The sequence below is a fragment of the Myotis daubentonii genome, chromosome 1 (genome assembly GCF_963259705.1).
Source record: "Myotis daubentonii chromosome 1, mMyoDau2.1, whole genome shotgun sequence".
In the NCBI taxonomy this organism is placed as follows: Eukaryota; Metazoa; Chordata; class Mammalia; order Chiroptera; family Vespertilionidae; genus Myotis; species Myotis daubentonii.
Window position 1 is genome coordinate 28,251,724 of NC_081840.1, and position 19,383 is coordinate 28,271,106.

The 19,383-nt window shown below is 38.3% G+C and overlaps 1 protein-coding gene across 11 annotated transcripts in view; it reads right to left on the reverse strand.

The window, feature by feature from the left end:
• GPHN (gephyrin) overlaps positions 1-19,383 on the reverse strand; it is a 444,048-nt gene that overhangs the window by 172,824 nt on the left and 251,841 nt on the right. For 6 of the 11 annotated variants that reach the window (XM_059693272.1, XM_059693252.1, XM_059693290.1 and 3 more), the window contains 2 exons: positions 8,824-8,890; positions 2,468-2,740 (listed from right to left, as the gene is read on the reverse strand). In XM_059693272.1, coding sequence (XP_059549255.1) covers positions 2,468-2,740; positions 8,824-8,890 — 340 coding nt within the window. Of the gene's footprint in view, positions 1-887; positions 996-2,467; positions 2,741-8,823; positions 8,891-19,383 lie in introns of all 11 variants that reach the window. The other 5 variants (XM_059693242.1, XM_059693223.1, XM_059693209.1 and 2 more) reach the window with 1 other exon arrangement.

Below are 19,383 nucleotides of genomic sequence, written 5' to 3' on the forward strand. Positions count from 1 at the left end.
TTCGTGCACCGGGCCTCTAGTATAATAATAAATCATAATATGATAATTAGACTTCCAGACGAAGTCGGGGTTATGAGGGCCAAGGCAAGCCGCCATGGCTGCGAGGGCTGAGCCCCTTGCACGAATTTCATGTATTGGGCCTCTAATATCTATCATCTATCTATCTATCTATCTATCTATCTATCTATCTATCTATCTATCTTTTTTCCCCTTTTTTGCAGCCATAGTCTAAATTATCACTGCTTAGTCAGTTATACATATCACTTTAATCTTTCCTAATCTAGAATTTCTTGCAAACTATCATTCAGCCAGTGACTAAAAGAAGTGAGATGTATCCTTGAAAGTTTCTATCTTACAAATCTCAGAATTTGTGTCAAGACTCAACTCTCTAAATGGTTGTAATGAGAACATAGTGAAGGAAAAGAAAATAAGATGTAAAATCATGAGCAAAAAACCCCAAGGTTAATACAAATGAAATATTAGCTTGAACAATCTGTTTAGATTTTAAGACATAGGCTGAACCTCTTAAAGAAATTACTTTAATTAAGCAGGATAATTTATTTGAAGGTATTTGATAAAACTGCTAAAGAAAAAAAGAACTTCTGAGCAATGAATTTCTTGGAAGTCATGTAATGAAAGCTCATTGCCACATACTTCAGAATCTTAATGATATTAGAGTAGTAGTAATTTAGGTATAGGAGAAACTCTATTAAATTAAATTCTTCGATGAAATATAGTCAGTGGCACTTACACTTTCACAAGAAAGCACTGCTGAAGGTCATTCTGAATAAAACATATCTCCCATAATATGTTATAGCCTACCTCTAAAGATAGGAGGTAGGCGGTATGCTTGCAAAATCATTAATGCAAAAGCCTCTTTGTCTTACCCGTTCATCTGCACTGCCTGTTGCATGATGGGAATAACTGATGAGACCAGGGATGGGCTGCTCACCATGTGCCATGATAACAGCAGGACTGGTGTAGAATGGATGCTTCTAATGCACAACACATAATAACTATGAATATAGTGACAAGAAAACATGAAACTATACAAGCAAAATGACTAGAAAGGAAAAAGGTGAAAACAAATGGAACAATGAAATGTCAAATCAGCTTAGATTTCAAATGCTATAAGCTTTTTTCTTAAGATTGAAATTGGTGGTATTTTTTACTCTTTTAATTAAGAGTAAAAGAAAAAGAACATACATTGATTTTTAAATGTATATTATTCACCAATTAGTCCCAGCAAAACAAAACAAAATTCACATACATCTTAAATACTAGCCTTAAGTAAAAACTTAATGGATCATTAAATTGATCTGAAGATAAAATCATCTGTCTTCAATGAAAGGATCACCGGCTGGTTGTCTGAATGTACACTTCAAAAAGATCTCTATGATCCTTTCTATCTGTATGTTGCCAAAAAACCCTCTCATGCAATCTTCATAGGTAAAATATCTGGATAATCCATAAAATGTTAGGAATTGCTTAAGATAGTAATTGGATTTTTACTCTTTATGCTCTTAATCAATGAACAATCATTATTCCCAGAAGTGATATTTTACTTTTTGAAGATTTTAAAGCACACTGGGTAAAGCATACTAGGTATGGATAATAATGTAAATGATGTTCTGTGACTTAAAATGATTAAATTCATTCAAGTACCTCATGGTACCCTACTCCCTGCATTTCCCCAAAAGAGTTTTTAATATGTTGGTACTGTCCTAATAATATTACTTTATTAGATTAAAAATGCAAATACCTTATATCCATTTCCTGTCTACACCACTATGGTAATCTGTCATTAATTTAAATAACTGTTTAGTTAATTGCTGAAAACGCTTATATTAAAATATCTTTATTAACCTTTTTAACTAATCTCTTGAATCATCTAGCAGTGGTTCTCAACCTTCCTAATGCCGCGACCCTTTAATACAGTTCCTCATGTTGTGGTGACCCCCAACCATAAAATTATTTTCGTTGCTACTTCATAACTGTAATTTTGCTACTGTTATGAATCGTAATGTAAATATCTGATATGCAGGATGTATTTTCATTGTTCGCGACCCACAGGTTGAGAACTGTTGAATTATTGTTCCTTTTAAGTAATTGTGAATATTTGATTTTTTGAATATGTGAACATTATAAATTTATTATTACACAAAAATGACATCTCCAAAAAGTTCTTCAATGTCACATTGTTTATCACATTGTTTATCATTGCAGCTTTTACTTCACTAGATAACAGCAGTATCTTGAATGCCTCAGAACTCGGAACAAGCTTCAGTGCTTTCAAGAACTCTACATTATGGAGGAAACAGCGGCGTGTCCTGAGTATCTCTGTTCTTTTTAAATAATGCAGTAAAGAGGTTTTAAACTTACGGAATGATGAGATGAGAAGAGGGATGAAATCAGTACATTTACCTGTGGGTCCTTTAGATTGCTGGGTCTCTCTCAGCAAGCTTACCTTGGCAGCAATGGCTGCTGCAGTTATATGTGATGAAGAACTATCTTCTGTTGAAGCAACACCACTGTCTTTCTTCTCTTCTTCCTCTTCTTCACATTGAACCCCTTTGTCTTCTGTCTGTTTATGGGGGCTAGTTGTGGGAGGAGGAGAAAGAGGAGGTGGTGGGGAAGGTAAATCTTCAAGTTCATCATGCACTTCCTTTACTTTTACAATGGCATCACGTAAAAGGTCAATGGCATGAGGTAGAGCTGGCAGTATGAACTGAAAGCATTCCTGTATGCAAGAGAAAGAAAAAAATGAAGATGAAGTACTTTTATAGGCATAAAAAATGGTAGCAATCAAACTTATTTGTGATTTTTGGATTTTCATTTCTTTTCATCAGTCTTAAGAATGAATCATATTTAAAGCATTATTGTTGTAATATGAAAAAGGAAGTAAGCGTGTTGTATATTACAGTATTCTTTGAGGAACTACAGTACTATATAAGTACACAATATTTTTTTGACCAAAAATGTTTATACAACTTTGGGGTTCAAGGATATATTATGGGAAAAGAAAAAGTTTTTACCTCTCTAATTAGAGCAGAGCATTAGAACTAACAAACCACTTGAGAACTGAGCTATTTTATTCAGAGATTTAAAGTTCTGACTACCATCATAAAGTACAGCTAGTCAACATTAGATATAACTTTGTACAAAACACTGCATTAAAGTCAATACAGTCTCCTGCTCAGCTGCACACTATTACCTATAATGTATCATCAAAAAGAGAATAGGTGAGAATGTTAACCTTAGAACATAGGGTCATATATGTTTGGGGAATGTGTTGGGGCAGAGGTCTTTCTCTTTTATATTTAAAGTAACTTACCTTAAAATGTAAGATGTAAAAAAAAGTATCTTGAATTTATGGGGGGGTTACTGAAATACATGAAAGCATGCCCAATATTTTGATCTCTTTTCACATAGCTCAATCACTTTACTGATAAAGATTGGATAGTAAAGGATTTAACCTTAACCAAAGAGAGGTTTGGCCTTTACTTTCAGATTTTGAGAGGTGATCTTTAGTGCCTTGGAATTTCATGCATGATAGAAATGTGTTTGTTTGCTTGGGGGCTTTAGCTACTGGACAGCCTAACACTGATTTATTATGAGGGCTTCAGGAAACATTATTAGTTTTGCCTCTGGAAGGAACTAGAGAGTAAAGTCACCAGTTTTCCCTCTGGAAAAGACTAGGCTAAATGTCAGCTTTGCAGGAAATATGTGATCAAGTCCCCCAAAAAAATTCTGGTCACCATAGGCAAAAAGTCAGGGTACCTTGCTAGCAATAGTCTGTCTGTATCGTCTCATATTATGGAGAGTAGGTTAAGAGGATAACCAGAGTTCCTCATTTGGTACCTCTCTTAGACTCTGCTCTTTCTGTTTCTTCCCTTGGCTGATTTCAATCCATATTCTTTCCATGTAATATAACACATAACTGTGAGTATAATAGCTTTCAGTGAGTTCTATGAGTCCTATTGAATTATTAAAACTGAGGGTGGTTTTAGAAATCCCTTGAATTGCAACTGGTGTCAGAAATGAGGGAAGTCTTATAGTTGGCTAACTTTTGCAGTTGGCCAAAACTCCTTACAATTGGTATTAGAAGTGGGATTCGCTAGAAAGAGTATGATGCATGAAACATGTGATCTGGGAGGAGGAAGGAAGAAAGGGTAAAGAATGATGAGTCTTTAAAGCCTGAATGAACACAAAGTCACTCACAGAAAGGAAATGCAGCTGTGCTGCGATTAGTTATTGAAGATTAAAGTTAGCAATGGAATTTCGAAACAAAAGATCCAACTCCTAAGGAGCTGTGTTACTGGATGGATAAATAAATGTAAAATAACAAGAAACAAGGTACATATATAGTCCCTTGGTTACTGATATCTGTGCTAGCTAAAATTAATATAAGGGAGAATGTTGGGGTGGATCCTGAGGCTGAGCCAAGCTGAGATTTTGGCTTGTCCAATATATAGTTGTTAACCTCAGAGCTGCTTCCGAAGGAAAAAAGTTAGGTTAAAGCAATAAGCAGTGAATAAAGTTAGATTAATTTATAAGAAAATAGGACTTGTCCTAGCAGGAAAGAATTGGAGAATATCATACTAATTAAAATAAATCAGACAGAAAAAGTGAAGAATCATATGATTTCACTCATATGCGGGATATAAAACTGAAAGCAACACATGAACAAACAAAACAAACAAAATCTCATAGACACAGACAACAGTATGGTAATTACCAGAGGGAAGCAGGGTTAAGAGGGTAGTAAAGGGTAAAGGGGGTCCAATATATGGTGACGGAAGAGATTCGACTGTGGGTGGTGGGCACACAAAATGCAATAATAGATGTATTATAGAAATGTACACTTAAACCTATATAATGTTATTAACCATTGTTACCCCAATAAATTCAATTGAATAAAAAAAATAAATGGCTGAATAAAGTGAGCACTGATGGGGGCAAAACAAAGGTCTTAATGTAGCATTGTTGTGGGTTGAGCACAGATAGGAGCAGTTGCTTGTCTCCTGATAGGAGTGTCTTTGATTTCCTGGTGACTATGGCACTGCACCATCTAACAATGTAGTTTAATATGAGGGCTTTGGTCCTAAACAAATCTCTATTGAGAGGTCCTAAACAAATCTCTATTTACTTGAGTTTAGAAATATTTAAAAAGCGAGAAGACAAAGATGACTATAAGAAAACTCACCTTGAATCACCTAACGTGATGGATGATCCCATAATCTAGTCAAGATAAGGCCTGACAAAAGGGTCTGGATCCCTTCGCCCAGTGTAGGCCTAGAAATCCAAGGCCATATGCACATAAATTGGTCAAATGGTCAGAAAATGGAGAAGAGATTTTGGGGGGACTTCTTGACATGGGAGTACCATGTACTGTGATTCTAAAACTTGTTAAGGTCCTAATTGGGGGATAATATTAGGTTGAGAGGGTATAGGAGTGCAATAGGGATTAAGGTGAAAGTTTGGATGAAAATAGCATGTTTGTACAGTGAACTTTATGTGAAGTGGTGAGTCTCCTTTACCTGAATGTATTATGGGAATGGATATTGTGTTTGGAGAATTCTTCCCCTATCTAGTATTGTATGACAGAAGGCATGTAAACCCACTCTTCCATCCAATATAGATTGGATGTGCTAAGTGAAAATCAAAAGATTGTCTGAGCCCACACAGTTCATTAATTTGCTGTACAATAGCTTTGTGAAGAGTGCAAAGTAGAACTTATGGCAAAACCTATGAGAGCTACCCAGCAACAACTGCTGAGATTTTGGTCCAGAAAATCTGTATTTGAGGAAACAATTACTAGCTTATTATTGAACTTTAATTGAAACTTCCCTTATTACTAAATGACATAGAATAATATAATCTTGAAACCTGAAATAGCCAAAATGTCTTAGGTAAGGTCAGAGAAATGTTCTAATGGGGAAGGCAATGCCTAGGAGAGTTCCATAATAAAATGGAAATGGTGGATATAGGATCATGCTACCAGGAGAATGCAAGGAGGTACTCACGAGCAGGTAGCCTCTTTTCACCTAGGGCCGACTTCGGAAGCACCTGAGGAGCTGCTGGATCCTATGGCCACTTAGGCCACTTGGGCGGTGCCCTATAAACAGCTTTCTATTGATCAACAAAGAGCTGCTTGGTTTATGGATGGCAATTCCAAGGTGAAGGGACAGCATCCTGTTTGGAAGGCCGCCACTCTGATTGAAGAAGGTAAAAACAAATCAGCTCGATGGGCTGAACTGCATGATTTTTGGCCCTATATTTGGGTTTTAATTGAATCATGGGAAGTGTCTAATGGCCTGGCCATATGGTCAGGCAGAAGGACAATGGAAAACTGGTCTACTAAAGGGATTCCTGTATGGGGCATAGCCCCATGAAAATCACCCTGGCAATGCAGGGGGTATATTAAAGTAAGATATGTTAATGCCCATCAAAAGAACCCCTCCAGAATTGGAAACTGATTGAAACTGGTGAGCAGATATTGATGTGCCTTCTTGATATGGCCACCTGGACCCATGAGATGAGTGAACATTAGGGGGCTGCAAGATGGGATGAATGTAGATATATTCGTCTTGCACTTTCTGAGACACACAATGCCAACAAGGACTGTTCTGTCTGCTAACAAGAGAGACAGAGACGGCACAGGGCTATACAGCAGATTCCACGGGAAAGTCTTTCACATAGATGGCAAGTTGGCCTGATGCCAGTAGTCTCTGGAGGCTATAAATTTGTCCTAACAGGAATAGACACTTACTCTAAATCGGGCTTTGCTTACCCAGTGGTAGATACAAATGCTCAGTGTACTATGAAAGGCCCAGAGCAGAAGATAGTGTATCAATGACCATTATACCAAAGAACACACTTTCATCTAGAGCAATGATTTGATAGAAAATTGGAATGGACAATGAAACACTTGTCTCAAAGGGGAGGAGATAAAGATATGAAGGGCTGGCTTACTTATCCACCTTCATTGGTGTGTGATCATACTCAACATGAGGCAGTCCAAGGGATGGTCCCCATTAGACAGATTCCTCTACTTTTCTGGGGAAGAGAGGGATGGGGGAAGATGCTCTTATGACATACTTTTTACTTTAGGACATTACTTTTTTCCCCCATGTCACCTCAATTTTCCCCCCTATCAGATGTAGTGGTCCTAAACCAGGACTGCAACTGTGAGTGCCTACTAGTTCTATACGTAAGTAATCCTACCTTATATGAAAGGAAATGAACTGGGTGGGCGGCACTTGCTAAACAGGTATTACTGGTGGCAATCTGGATCACATACTGGCCAAACTAATTGTCTCATCAAAGATTTTCAAAGGAAAAGTTTGGGTATAATGGAGAGAAGAAATGGTACCTAAAGGTAAATGAGTGAATAAATGGTTTATGCAATGAGGGCAATCCAATATATTGGTGTATCAAAAGAGGTTTAGAACAAGAGATGATGTTGTTTCTTAGCTCAGTTGTAACAGATGCCAGAAAGGGAAAAGCCATATGTTGTTGAGACTACTGCTTTTGGAACATGACAAACCGTAAATCTGAGTAGCATCATTCTGGGAGGCATTGTTGTCATATGATATGATGATGGACAAGGGTAACTTTAATGTATGTGCAGGAATTCAACTATGTGCCAATATCTTCTGACTTTTACTTTTCACATTATATTTACTACTATACTGTGATATGTTATAATACTGGCACTTTCGTAAGATTAAGAAACTGGTTATATGTACTGAGAAACAGAGTTAAAGCCTCCTCAAAGTTGTAACACCGATGGAAAATGATTGACCTGAGCAACAGAGCTAATTTCTATGGTAAATAGTTCTATGTGAATATATCATAAACTACAAATAGTAGTTAAAGGTGAAAAATCAGTAAATTAGTACAAAAAATATGAAAATGTATGTAATGGCCATAGAGGATGGATTAGCTATTTCTTGAAATCTACCCCAGTCCCACACTGGCTTCTCTAAATCTTAGGCATATTCATACTTACTTTGTTTTTGTGTCTATAATAAAAATGCTATAGTCAATATAGATGTCCAATCAAACAAATACAATCATTTAGCTTTCATATAGCCTTGGCCAAAGGCTAGGGAGTAGCTTGTCTAATAAAGAATTAACTTTATTCAAAGAGAGTCTGGCTTTTGCCCTCAGTAACTGATAAGTCATAGGAGTGTCTTTGTACTGGGAAAGTACAAAGACACCAGACAGTCTAACAGTGTGATTTAATATGGGGCTTTGGGCAATGTGCTATCAGTTTTACTTCTGGAAAGTGTTGGACATTAAAGGTATCAGCCCAACTTCTGGGAAGGGCTAGAGACTAAAAGTCAGCCATATGAGCAGTATTTGACGAGCCCTAGTAAAACTTTGGACACCAAAGGCTTGGATCTTCTCTGATTGGCAATGCTCCCTGTGTTGCTACACATTGATGCCAGGAGATTTTAATGCATTTATGACTCCACAGGGAGAGGCTAACAGACGTTCCTACTTGGTAACTCTCCTGTACTCTGTCTAATGTACTTCTTCTCTTGGTGGATTTTAACCTGCATCCTTTCCCTGCAATAAGCCATAATTGTGGGTATACCTCTTCAGTGAGTTCTGTGAGTCTTTTTTTAATGAATCATTGAAACTGAGAATGGTTTTGGAAATGTACTGAATTGCAATTGGTGTCAGAAGTGAGGGTAGTCTTGTGGAGTGCTCCAACTCTTTAGTTAGCTAAATTTCACAGCTGGCCAAAACTTTGTACACTAAACCATATAATTCTCAAGAACATTAAATCATATAATTCTCAAGGTTTCTTACCTGAGATCCTTTCTTGCTACCTGGCAAGTTAATTATGAGAGTTTTCCCTCTGATTCCACATACAGGCCTAAAAGGAAAGATAAACTGGATGAATACTAAATGGTAATGAAAAGCTGGTTTAAATATATTAAACAACAAGAATCAATCACTGTTCTTTTCATGAGAACAATTGTTTTAGAAATATAATTGTTGTGGCTAGAGATTCACCAATTGGTATACAAATTGGGAAATCTGGCTGAGGTTTTTACAATAATGGTCAGTGTGGTGGATGGGAAAAAAGCACTGAACATGGAATCAGAATAAATTAAAGCCACTTTAAAGAAATAATCGTCAAATTATCTTTCTCTAACTTCAGGTTCTTAATAACTCATACGGTTATAAGATTTTAATGAGACAGTGTATCAAAATACTTAACATAATATTTAACTTTAAAAATGTAACACATAAGGTGCTCAAGAGCTAATTGAGGCATTTGAGTTCTTCTTAGGAAGTCATTAAGTTTTAAAGTAAAACAATGTGTCTAGTAAATGAATGGCCGTGGGGAGTTTGGAGAGCTCAGTTGTTAACAGATCCATTGATAAAGAGTCAATTTAAAGTAAAAGGTCTTTCATAGGTCACTGTCAATTTCCAAGCCACTTTAATCTAAGTGGTTAGATAAGAAACATAAACACTAGAAAAGGACTGGAAGACTGAGATAAAAATTGAAGGCCTGGATTTCATATGAGAATTGTAATCATGCTCTGGCAACATCTCATGGTCATTATTTGAAAACAAAAGTATTGATTAGTCTATTCCTAAAATTGCACAGCTAATATTTAAAAGTCATATAAGAATATTTTCCCAAAACTTCTATGATAGAGTTTATACTTTACTCTCACTCTCTGAAATAACCTAAAATTATCTCCTATTTTGTTTTTTTATTTTCCTATTCACAAAGAGAAGAGTTTAGAGCTATTTATTTAAAACTTTCCATATTCTTTTGTTTTCAATTGTAATATAATTGACAAATAACATTGTATTAGTTTTAGGTGTAGAACATAATGATTTGATATATGTACTGCAAAATAATTATCACAATAAATTTAGTTAACATCCATCATTCAGTTACAGTTTTTCTTCTTGTGATGAGAACTCTTACAATTTACTGTCTTGGAAACTTTCAAAGATACAATACAGGATTATTAACTACTATACATTATACCTCCAGAATCATATCTATCTATCTATCTATCTATCTATCTATCTATCTATCTATCTATCTATCTATCTACGGCTAATATGCTAAGTGTCCCCGCAGTTCAACCAGGAGTTCTATCATATGCTATGACAACTTGCACTGACCATCAGGGGGTGGCACAGAATGAAGGCAGGCCCTGGCTGGCAGCCAGCAGCAGGGGAAGGGAGGCCCCAGCTAGCAGCCAGAAGGCCCCGATTGGCCCTGATGGCTGGTCAGGCCTAGTGACCCTATTTTGTGTACCGGGCCTCTAGTTTATTTTTAAGTGGAAGTTCTTACCTTTTAAACACCGTTGCCCATTTTACCCACTCCTCAATCCTGCCTCTGGCAACCAGCAATCTGTTCTCTATGTCATGGGTCTGATTATTTTTAGATTCCACATATGAAATTATATAGTATTTTTTTCCCCTCTGATTTCACTTAGTAAATGCACTCAAGGTCCATCCATGTTGTTGCAAGTGGCAGGATTTCCTTTTTTTGTGTATGTGTGTGTCTGAATATTTCATTGCACATATATATGTTCTTCCCCAGGATAGGAAATTTTTAGTCATGATTTCTTCAAAAACTATGTATATATTTTTTCTTTATTCATTCATCAATTGATGGAATCCTAGGTTCTTTCTTTTTGTGATTATAAACAATGATCCAATGAACATGGGGGTGCAGGTATCTTTTTGAGACAGTGACTATCATTTCCTTTGGATAAATAACCAGAAGTAGAATAGCTGGATCAGATGGTACATCTACTTTTAATTTCTGATGAACCTCCATACACTTTTCATAGTAGATTAACCAATTTACATTCTCACCAACATTGTACAAGAGTTCTCTTTTCTCTACATCCTCTTATCTCCTGTATTTTGATAATGGACATTCTAACAAGTGTGAGATAACTCATTGTCCTTTGGTTTTATGTGTTCCTGATGATTAGTGATATTGATTGACCACTTTTCATGTACCCGTTGGCCATCTGGATGTCTTCTTTGCAAAAATGTATATTTGATTATCCTCTGCTCATGTTCAAATTAGATTATTTGGTTTTTCGATTGAGTTATATGACTTCTATATGTAATTTGGATATTTACCTCTTATCAGATATATTATTTGCAAATATTTTCTCCCATTCTGTAAGTTGCCTTTTCATTTGGTTGATGGTTTCCTCTGCTGTACAGAAAGTTTTCAGTTTTATGTTGCCCCACTTGCTGAATTTTGCTTTTGTTGCCTTTGTTTTTGAAGTTAATTCCAGAAAAGCACTGCCAAGAATAATGTTCAGGTGCTTACTCCTATGTTTTCTTCTAAGAGATTTATGGCTTCAGGTATTACATTCAAGTCTTTAATCCATCTTCAGCTTCAGGTATTATATTAAAGTCTTTAATTCATATTGGTTGATTTTTTGTATGGTGTAAGATAGGGGTCATATTTCGTTCTTTTGCATGTGGCTATATAGTCTTTCCAACACCATTTATTGAAGAGACTACCCTTTCCCCATGGTATATTCTTGGTTCTTTGGTATAAATTAATAGACCATACATATGTGGGTTTATTTATAGATTCTCTATTTTGTTCCACTTATCTGTGTATCTGGTTTTATGCCAATACCATACTGTCTTGATTACTAAAGCTTTGTAATATATCTTGAAATCAGGAAGTGATTTTTCATTTTTCTAAAGATCCTTTGCTATTAGGGTCTTTTATGGTTCCATTAAAATTATCCTATTTTCCTGAAAAAATGCCACTGAAATTCTAATAAGGATTGCAATGAATGTGCAGATTTTAACAATATTAATTCTTCCAATCCATGAGCACAAAATATCTTTCTATTTTAGACTTCAATTTCTTTCATCAATGTCTTATAATTTTCAGTGTACAGATCTTTCACTTCCTTGGTTAAATTCATTCCTAGGTAGCCTATTCTTTTTGATGCAATTATATATGGGATTGCTTTTTTAAAAATTTCTCTTTCTGATAGTTCATTATTACTGTATAGAAATGCAACTAATTTTTATATGAGGCCTGATGCATGAAATTCATACAAGAGTAGGCCTTCCTTCTGCCAGCTGACAGCACTGGCTTCCCTCGGGCACCCGAGACCCAGGATTCCCTCGCAGCCCCAGCTTCACCTGGAAGGCTGTCAGGTCTAATTAGCATATCATGTTTTTATTATTATAGACTTTGTATCCTGCAACTTTATTGATTGAATTTATTCATTCTAATTTCTTTGTGTGTGAAGTCTTTATGGTTTACCATATATAATATGCCATTTGCAAATAGAAGCAGTTTTACTTCTTCCTTTCTATTTTGGGTGGCATTTCCCCCCCTTTTATTTGCATAATTGCTGTGGCTAAGACTTCCTGTACTATCTTGAATAAAAGTGGTAAGACTAGTTGTCCTTGTCTTGTTCCTGATATTAGAGGAAAAGTTTTCAGTTTTTCACCACTGAGTATGTTGTTAGCTATAGATCTGTCATATATGACTTTTCTTATGTTGAGATACATTTCTTCTATATTCACTTTGTTAAGTTTCCATTATGAATGAATGTTAACTTCTGTCAAATGCATTTTCTGCATTTATTGAGATGATCATATGATATTTGTTATTTTGTTAAAATGGTCTATCATATTGATGAATTAGTGGCTATTAAACCATCCTTGCATCCCTGGAATAACCAGTTCATCATAATGTATTATTCTCTTAATGCAGTGGTTCTCAACCTTCTGGCCCTTTAAATACAGTTCCTCATGTTGTGACCCAACCATTATTTTCATTGCTACTTCATAACTGTAGTGTTATGAATCGTAATGTAAATATCTGATATGCAGAATGGTCTTAGGCGACCCCTGTAAAAGGGTCATTCTACCGCCAAAGGGGTCATGACCCACAGGTTGAGAACCACTGTCTTAATGCAATGTTGTAGTCAGTTGGCAAATACTTTGTTGAGAATTTTTGCATCTATGTTCATCAGGTCTATTAGCCTAAAATTTTGTTTTCTTGTACTGTCTTTGCTTGGTTTTCATATCAGGGTAATGTTGGCCTTGTAAATGATTGGGGAGGTGTTCGCTCCTCTTCTATTTTTGGGAGAATTTGTATTACTTTTGAGAAGGAATTGTATTAATTCTTCTTTAAATATTTGGTGGAATTATCCAGTGAAACCATCTGGTCCTGCACTTTGTTTTTTGAGAGGTTTTAGGTTACTAACTCAATCTCCTTACTAATAATTGGTCTGTTCACATGTTTTATTTTTAAATTCTAAACTGAACTATATATTTGCCTTTACTAGAGACATTTATACTTTCATATAGTTTTCCTGTTACTGATTAGTACCCTTTGTTTCAGCTTAAAGAAGTCCCTCTAACATTTCTCTTAAGGCCTGTCTAGTTACACTGAATTCCTTCAACTTTTTCTTGTCTTATATACTCTTCTTCTCTCCTTCAATTCTGAAGGACAATTTTGTTGGGTAGAGTATCTTGGTTGAAAAGTTCTTAATTACTTTCAGCACTTTAAATATATCATGCCACTCCCTTCTGGCCTACAAAGGTTTTTGTTTTAATCTTCACCTGAGAATATGTTTTCATTAAATTTTTTAGACCAAAAAGAAGGATGAGAGGGAGAGGGAGAAGGAGAGGAAAACACTGATTGGTTGCATCCTGTAAGCACCCTAACCGAGGATCAAACCTGTAACCTAGGAATATGCTCTGACTGGGACTCAAACCCACAACCTTTCTGGGGTACAGGATGATGCTCCAACGAACTGACCTACCTGGCCAGGATGAAAGTCTTTGCTGAAAAATCTATTAATAATCTTATGGGAGTTTGCTTATACATAAGCGAAAAAATGTATGCACACCTTAATAGCTGATTCTATTACATTTTTTATTTTAAATATATTTTATTGATTTTTTACAGAGAGGGAGAGGGATAGAGAGTTAGAAACATCAATGAGAGAGAAACATTGATCAGCTGCCTCTTGCACACCCCCTCTTGGGGATGTGCCCGCAACCAAGGTACATGCCCTTGACTGGAATCGAACCTGGGACCCTTCAGTCCACAGGCCGACGCTCTATCCACTGAAACAAACCGGTTAGGGCAATTCTATTACATTTTTTAAAATGAAATTTTAATAAACACTGTCTTTATAATTATGTAAAGTGTATACACATTTTTTGGGATACCCTATAGTTGTTCTCTTGCTGCTATTAAGATTCCCTCTTTAATATTTGATAATTTAATTTCAATGTGTCTTTGTGTGGGTCTCTTTAGATTTTTCTTATTTGGATATCTGTGGGCTTCCTAGATCTGAATATACGTTTCCTTCCCTAGGTTAAGGACATTTTCAGCCATGGTTTCTTCAAATAAATTTCCTGGCCCTTTTTCTTTCTTCTCTCCTTCTGGGATCCTTATAATGTGAATATTAATCCACTTGATGTTGTCATGTGAGTCCCTTAAGCTATCTTTACCATTTTTCTTTTTCCTTTTACTCCTCTGATGGATGAATTTCATTGCCTTGTCTTCAAGTTTGCTGATCCTCTCTTCTGTTTCATCTAGTGTGGTTGAACCCCTCTACTGTAATTTTTCAGTTCATTTATTGTATTCTTCAGCTCTGTGCTTTTTGTTTGGCACTTTATTATATTTTCTCTTTGTTGATATTCTCACATTGTTCATACATTGTTCTCCTGACCTTGATGAGAACAATGTATTCTGAATTCTTTATCAGGCAAATTACTATTTTCCATTTCATTAAGGTCTTTTCCTGAGGTTTTGATATACTATGCATACAAAATTGGATTAATACATGCCTCTGGGATTCTTGTAAGTTCATCCCATCCATGATAATATAGTTTATTTTCTAAGTATCATGACCATGAATTTATCCTTACTAACAATAATGTTGTGTCTATAGTTTAAAAAGTTTATCATGTGTTATGGAACTTAGAATCTATTTTCCAAGAATCCTATCTAATAATAGACAAACATGGTAATTGACCGTACCTTCTCTATGCCTCCCATTGGCTAATCAGCATGATATGCAAATTAACCACCAACAAAGATGGCGGCTAATTTGCATACTGCAGGCAGGGCGGGACAGTGCGAGCCGCCAGCGCACCGCCAACCAGGGCAGTCCCAGAAGACCCAGAAGCCAGGACCCAGAAGCCCCAGCAGCCAGTCTTGCCTTGCGGCCCGGGAACTGCCCATCGGTGGGTCCCGGGCGGCAAGGCAATGCCTGCCCCCAGAGGCCCCAGCTACTTTAAAAATAGAATGATATCCTTTTGAACCAATCTGTTTAGATTCAGGATTAGTAAAACAGTATGGAACTAATGAAATACAGTGATAGGAATTAGGAAGTGTGACACTGATGGTTCTGGGCATGTGAAGGGTGAGGGACAGAAGGGTACACATGGTCTTCCCTTCAGTTCTGCCGGAGAGATGAGCTCCCAGGGCCTGAGCTGCTCCATGCCCAGAGGAGGTGGGTGGGGTTAGTGGCTCTGTTTCAGAACTTCCTGCCAAGCAGAGACCTTACCCGACCCACAGGAACCTTTTTACTCCAGAAAACAAACAGCCAGTTCCCAATGTGCATGGGAAAACCAGCGTAATCTCCTGTGCACGGCGTCCTGATGGGGTGACGGGAGAGGTGGGCGAGGGGAGCAGTGCAGAGTTGTTAGGCAGCTGGAGTGGGAGTGGAAAGGCCATGAAATGTCCACAGTCCTGGCTGTGCCCACGGCCTGGGCTGCTCCTCCAGGCCCTGGCTGAGGGATTAGGGCTGATTCTCTCGGGAAGGGAATATTCCATAGGTGGAAGATTTACAGGCTCAGGGTGGGCTGTGTGTTAGTTTGGAGCAAATCCCTCAGCACTCCTGCTGCCAAGCCCTCAAAGGAAGGAGGCAGAGGCACTCCTCACCCCCAAGACCCCTTCATGGACATTTTAGCATCTACATGATTTTTAATCCCTTCAGGGAGACTTTCTATCCTGCAGTCCCATCCCACCCCACTGTTGCTGTTTGTCTGCCAGCTGGGTTGAGCATCAAGGGGAAGGGGGGTTTATACTCACTGAAAGACTACTGATCCTACTGGGAAACCAACCTGTTTACTGTACTGTTGTAAATATCATACCCTTTATATCCTGTATATTGGCTTCTTTTAAATAAAGTGAAATGTCTTAGAAAAAAAAAGAAAAAAAAAGGCAAGGCAGGACGAGACCCAGAAGACCCAGAAGCCACCTGATATGGTAGTAACTCTATCAGTAAGCACTCTAAAAGTCAGTGGCATAAATGCACCAATTAAAGGACAGATTATGAGGGTGAATCAAAAACAAAACCCACTTTAAATATAAAGACACATATAGATTAAAAGTAAATGAATTAAGCTGCAGCCTGTTTTGCTCAGTGGATAGAGCATTAGCCGGTGGACTGAAGGGTCCCAGGTTCGATTCCAGTCAAGGGCATGTACCTCACTTGCTGGCTTGATCCCCAGTCCCTATCAAAGCATGTGCAGGAGGCAACCAATCAATGTGTCTCTCCCTTTCCCTTCACTCTCTCTAAAATTCAATGGCAAAAAATCCTTGGGTGAAGATTAACAAAAACAAAGTAAATGGATTAAGTAACATTAAAGAGATTATAAGAAAAAGATATTCCAAATTTTGTTAGTTGTATAATGGTTATGTTGAAATTATTAACACCTAAGAAATTGGGTGAAGGGTACATATAATATGCTGTAGTATTTTATAGTTTTTTTTTTAACATGTATGAGATTATTTCAAATTAAAATATTAAAAAATTAAAAATTAGTAAAATATTAATTGAAATGTATCAGAAGTACATGAAAAGTCTCCTAATTGCTTCTAGCATAATTTATCAAATTGTGCTAAAATTTATGAGGGTTCAATTAAAAAATATCTTAATTCTAAATGAAATAATAGAAAATATATAATAGTGCAGTTATAAGCACTTATCTGAAAATAAAAATTTAAAGTGAATTTAAGGAAGGGATTAGCCAAAGAAAATATATGCACAACCCATGGACACAGACAACAGTATGGTGATGGCCAGAGAGAAGTGGGAGGCAAGAGCTGGGTAGAGGGGGCAAAAAGGGGAAATAGGGACAGCCTATATAATAATAATAAAAGGCTAATATGCACATTGACTGAATGGTAGAATGACTGGTTGCTATGATGCACACTGGCCACCAGGGGGCAGACGCTCAATGCAGGAGCTGCCTCCTGGTGGTCAGTGCACTTCCATATGGGGAGTGCCACTCAGCCAGAAGCTGGCTCATGGCTGGCCAGTGCAGAGGTGGTGGCAGGAGCCTCTCCTACATCCATGGAAGCACTAAGAATGTCCAACTAACGGTTTAGACCTAATCCCTTGGGGGCCTAAGCCTTTAGTCAGACATCCCCTGAAGGCTCCCTGGCTGCCAGACGGATGTCTGACTGCAAGCTTAGGCCTGATCCCCCGGGGAGTGGGCCTAAGTTGACAGGTGGACATCCCCCAAGGGGTCCTGGACTGTGAATAGGTGCAGGCTGGGCTGAGGAACCTTCCCCCGCCGCCCCCCCCCGCCCCGAGTGCACAAATTTTTGTGCACGGGGCTTCTAGTCCTATCTAATAATAAACAAAGATTGAAATTGACCATACCTTTGCTATGCCTCCCATTGGCTAATCAGCAAGATATGCAAATTAATCGCCAACAAAGATGGCGGTTAATTTACATATATAGGCACGAAGCGGTGGAGCAAAGACTGAAGGCGGCTCGGCCGGAGCAGCGAGGGCTATGAGGGCAGCTCCGGCCGGAGCAGTGAGGGCTGTGAGGGCGGCTCTGGCCAGAGCAGCACTGGTTTTCTTCCGGTACCTGGGACCCAGGCCTATTGCACGAATCTTTTCGTGCAACAGGCCTCTACTATAACTATATTTTCCAAGAGTGTTCCAGCATATTATTTTCTCATATAAAGCAGACATAATTTTTATTGTTTTACAAGGTACATTAAATAATTTTACTCATATATTTACCACTGTCTTATTCTCTTTTCCTTCTTGAATTCTCAAGTCTTCATTTGAGATAAAATTTCATCTGCAAGAAGGATATCCTTTAAATTCTTTAAGTGCGGCTGTTTGGGTAATAAAATCACCAATTTCTATAAGTAGGAAAATGGCATTTCTTCCCTCCTTCATTCCTGAATGACAACTTTACTGGATGTGTAATTCTTGGTTATCAATTATTTTCTTTCAGCACACTGAAAGCATTATTCCAGTATCTTGTTTCAATTATTGTTATTAAGAGGTTAACAATGAGTAAAATTGGTGTTTAATTTTAGGTGTTTTGTGTTTTTGCTCTCTCCAATTTTTGAAAGATGTATATTCATAAAACTGAAATTTCCATTTGACAAAATACTATCGAATCTAATAAAAGAGAAACATGGTAATTGGCGTACGACCGCTACCCTTCCCATTGGCTAATCAGGGCAATATGCAAATTAACCGTCAGCCAAGATGGCGGCCGGCAGCCAGGCAGCTTGAAACTAACATGAGGTTTGCTTGCTTCAGTGACAGAGGACTCCAACGTTCCCCGCCTGTCTTGCCGGCCTCTGAGCCTGCAGTTTGAAACATTTTAACAAATATAGAAGCTAAAATAAACCCCAGAAACCAGCTTTCAGCAAGCTGGGATCTCAGAGCTGGAGTCAGAGCTGGAGTTATACATTGTTTCGATTACCTACTTTCAGCAGCGGAGGCCTAAGAGCTGGAGCCTCAGAGCTAAAGCTGGCCCAGAATTTAAAAAAAAAGAAAAAAAGGAGCAGTTGGGAGCTTCCGTCACCCGCCAGCCTGAAAACAGCCCTCAGCCCCTCACCCAGGCTGGCCAGGCACCCCAGTGGGGACCCCAACACTGAAGGGTGTGTGACCAGCTGCAAACAACCATCATCCCCTCATCCAGGCTGGCCAGGCACCCAAGCGGGACCCCCACCCTGATCCAAGACACCCTTCAGGGCAAACCAGCCAGCCCCACCCATGCACCAGGCCTCTATCCTATATAGTAAAAGGGTAATATGCCTCCCAGCACCGGGATCAGCGGAGCCGAGAGGCCTCCCGGCACCGGGATCAGCATGACAGGGGGCAGCGCCCAAACCCCCTGATCTCCTTGCGGCTGTGTGTGTGACAGGGGGTGGGGGCACAACCTCCCTATCCGCCCTGCTCTGTTCGTGACAGGGGAAGGCGCCCCAACCTCCTGATCAGTCCTGTTCTGTGCCTGATACGGGGGAGCTCCCCAACCTCTGATCGCCCTGCGGCTCTGTGTGTGACAGGGTGCGGTGCCCCAACCCCCTGATCGGCCCTGCTCTGTGTGTGAAAT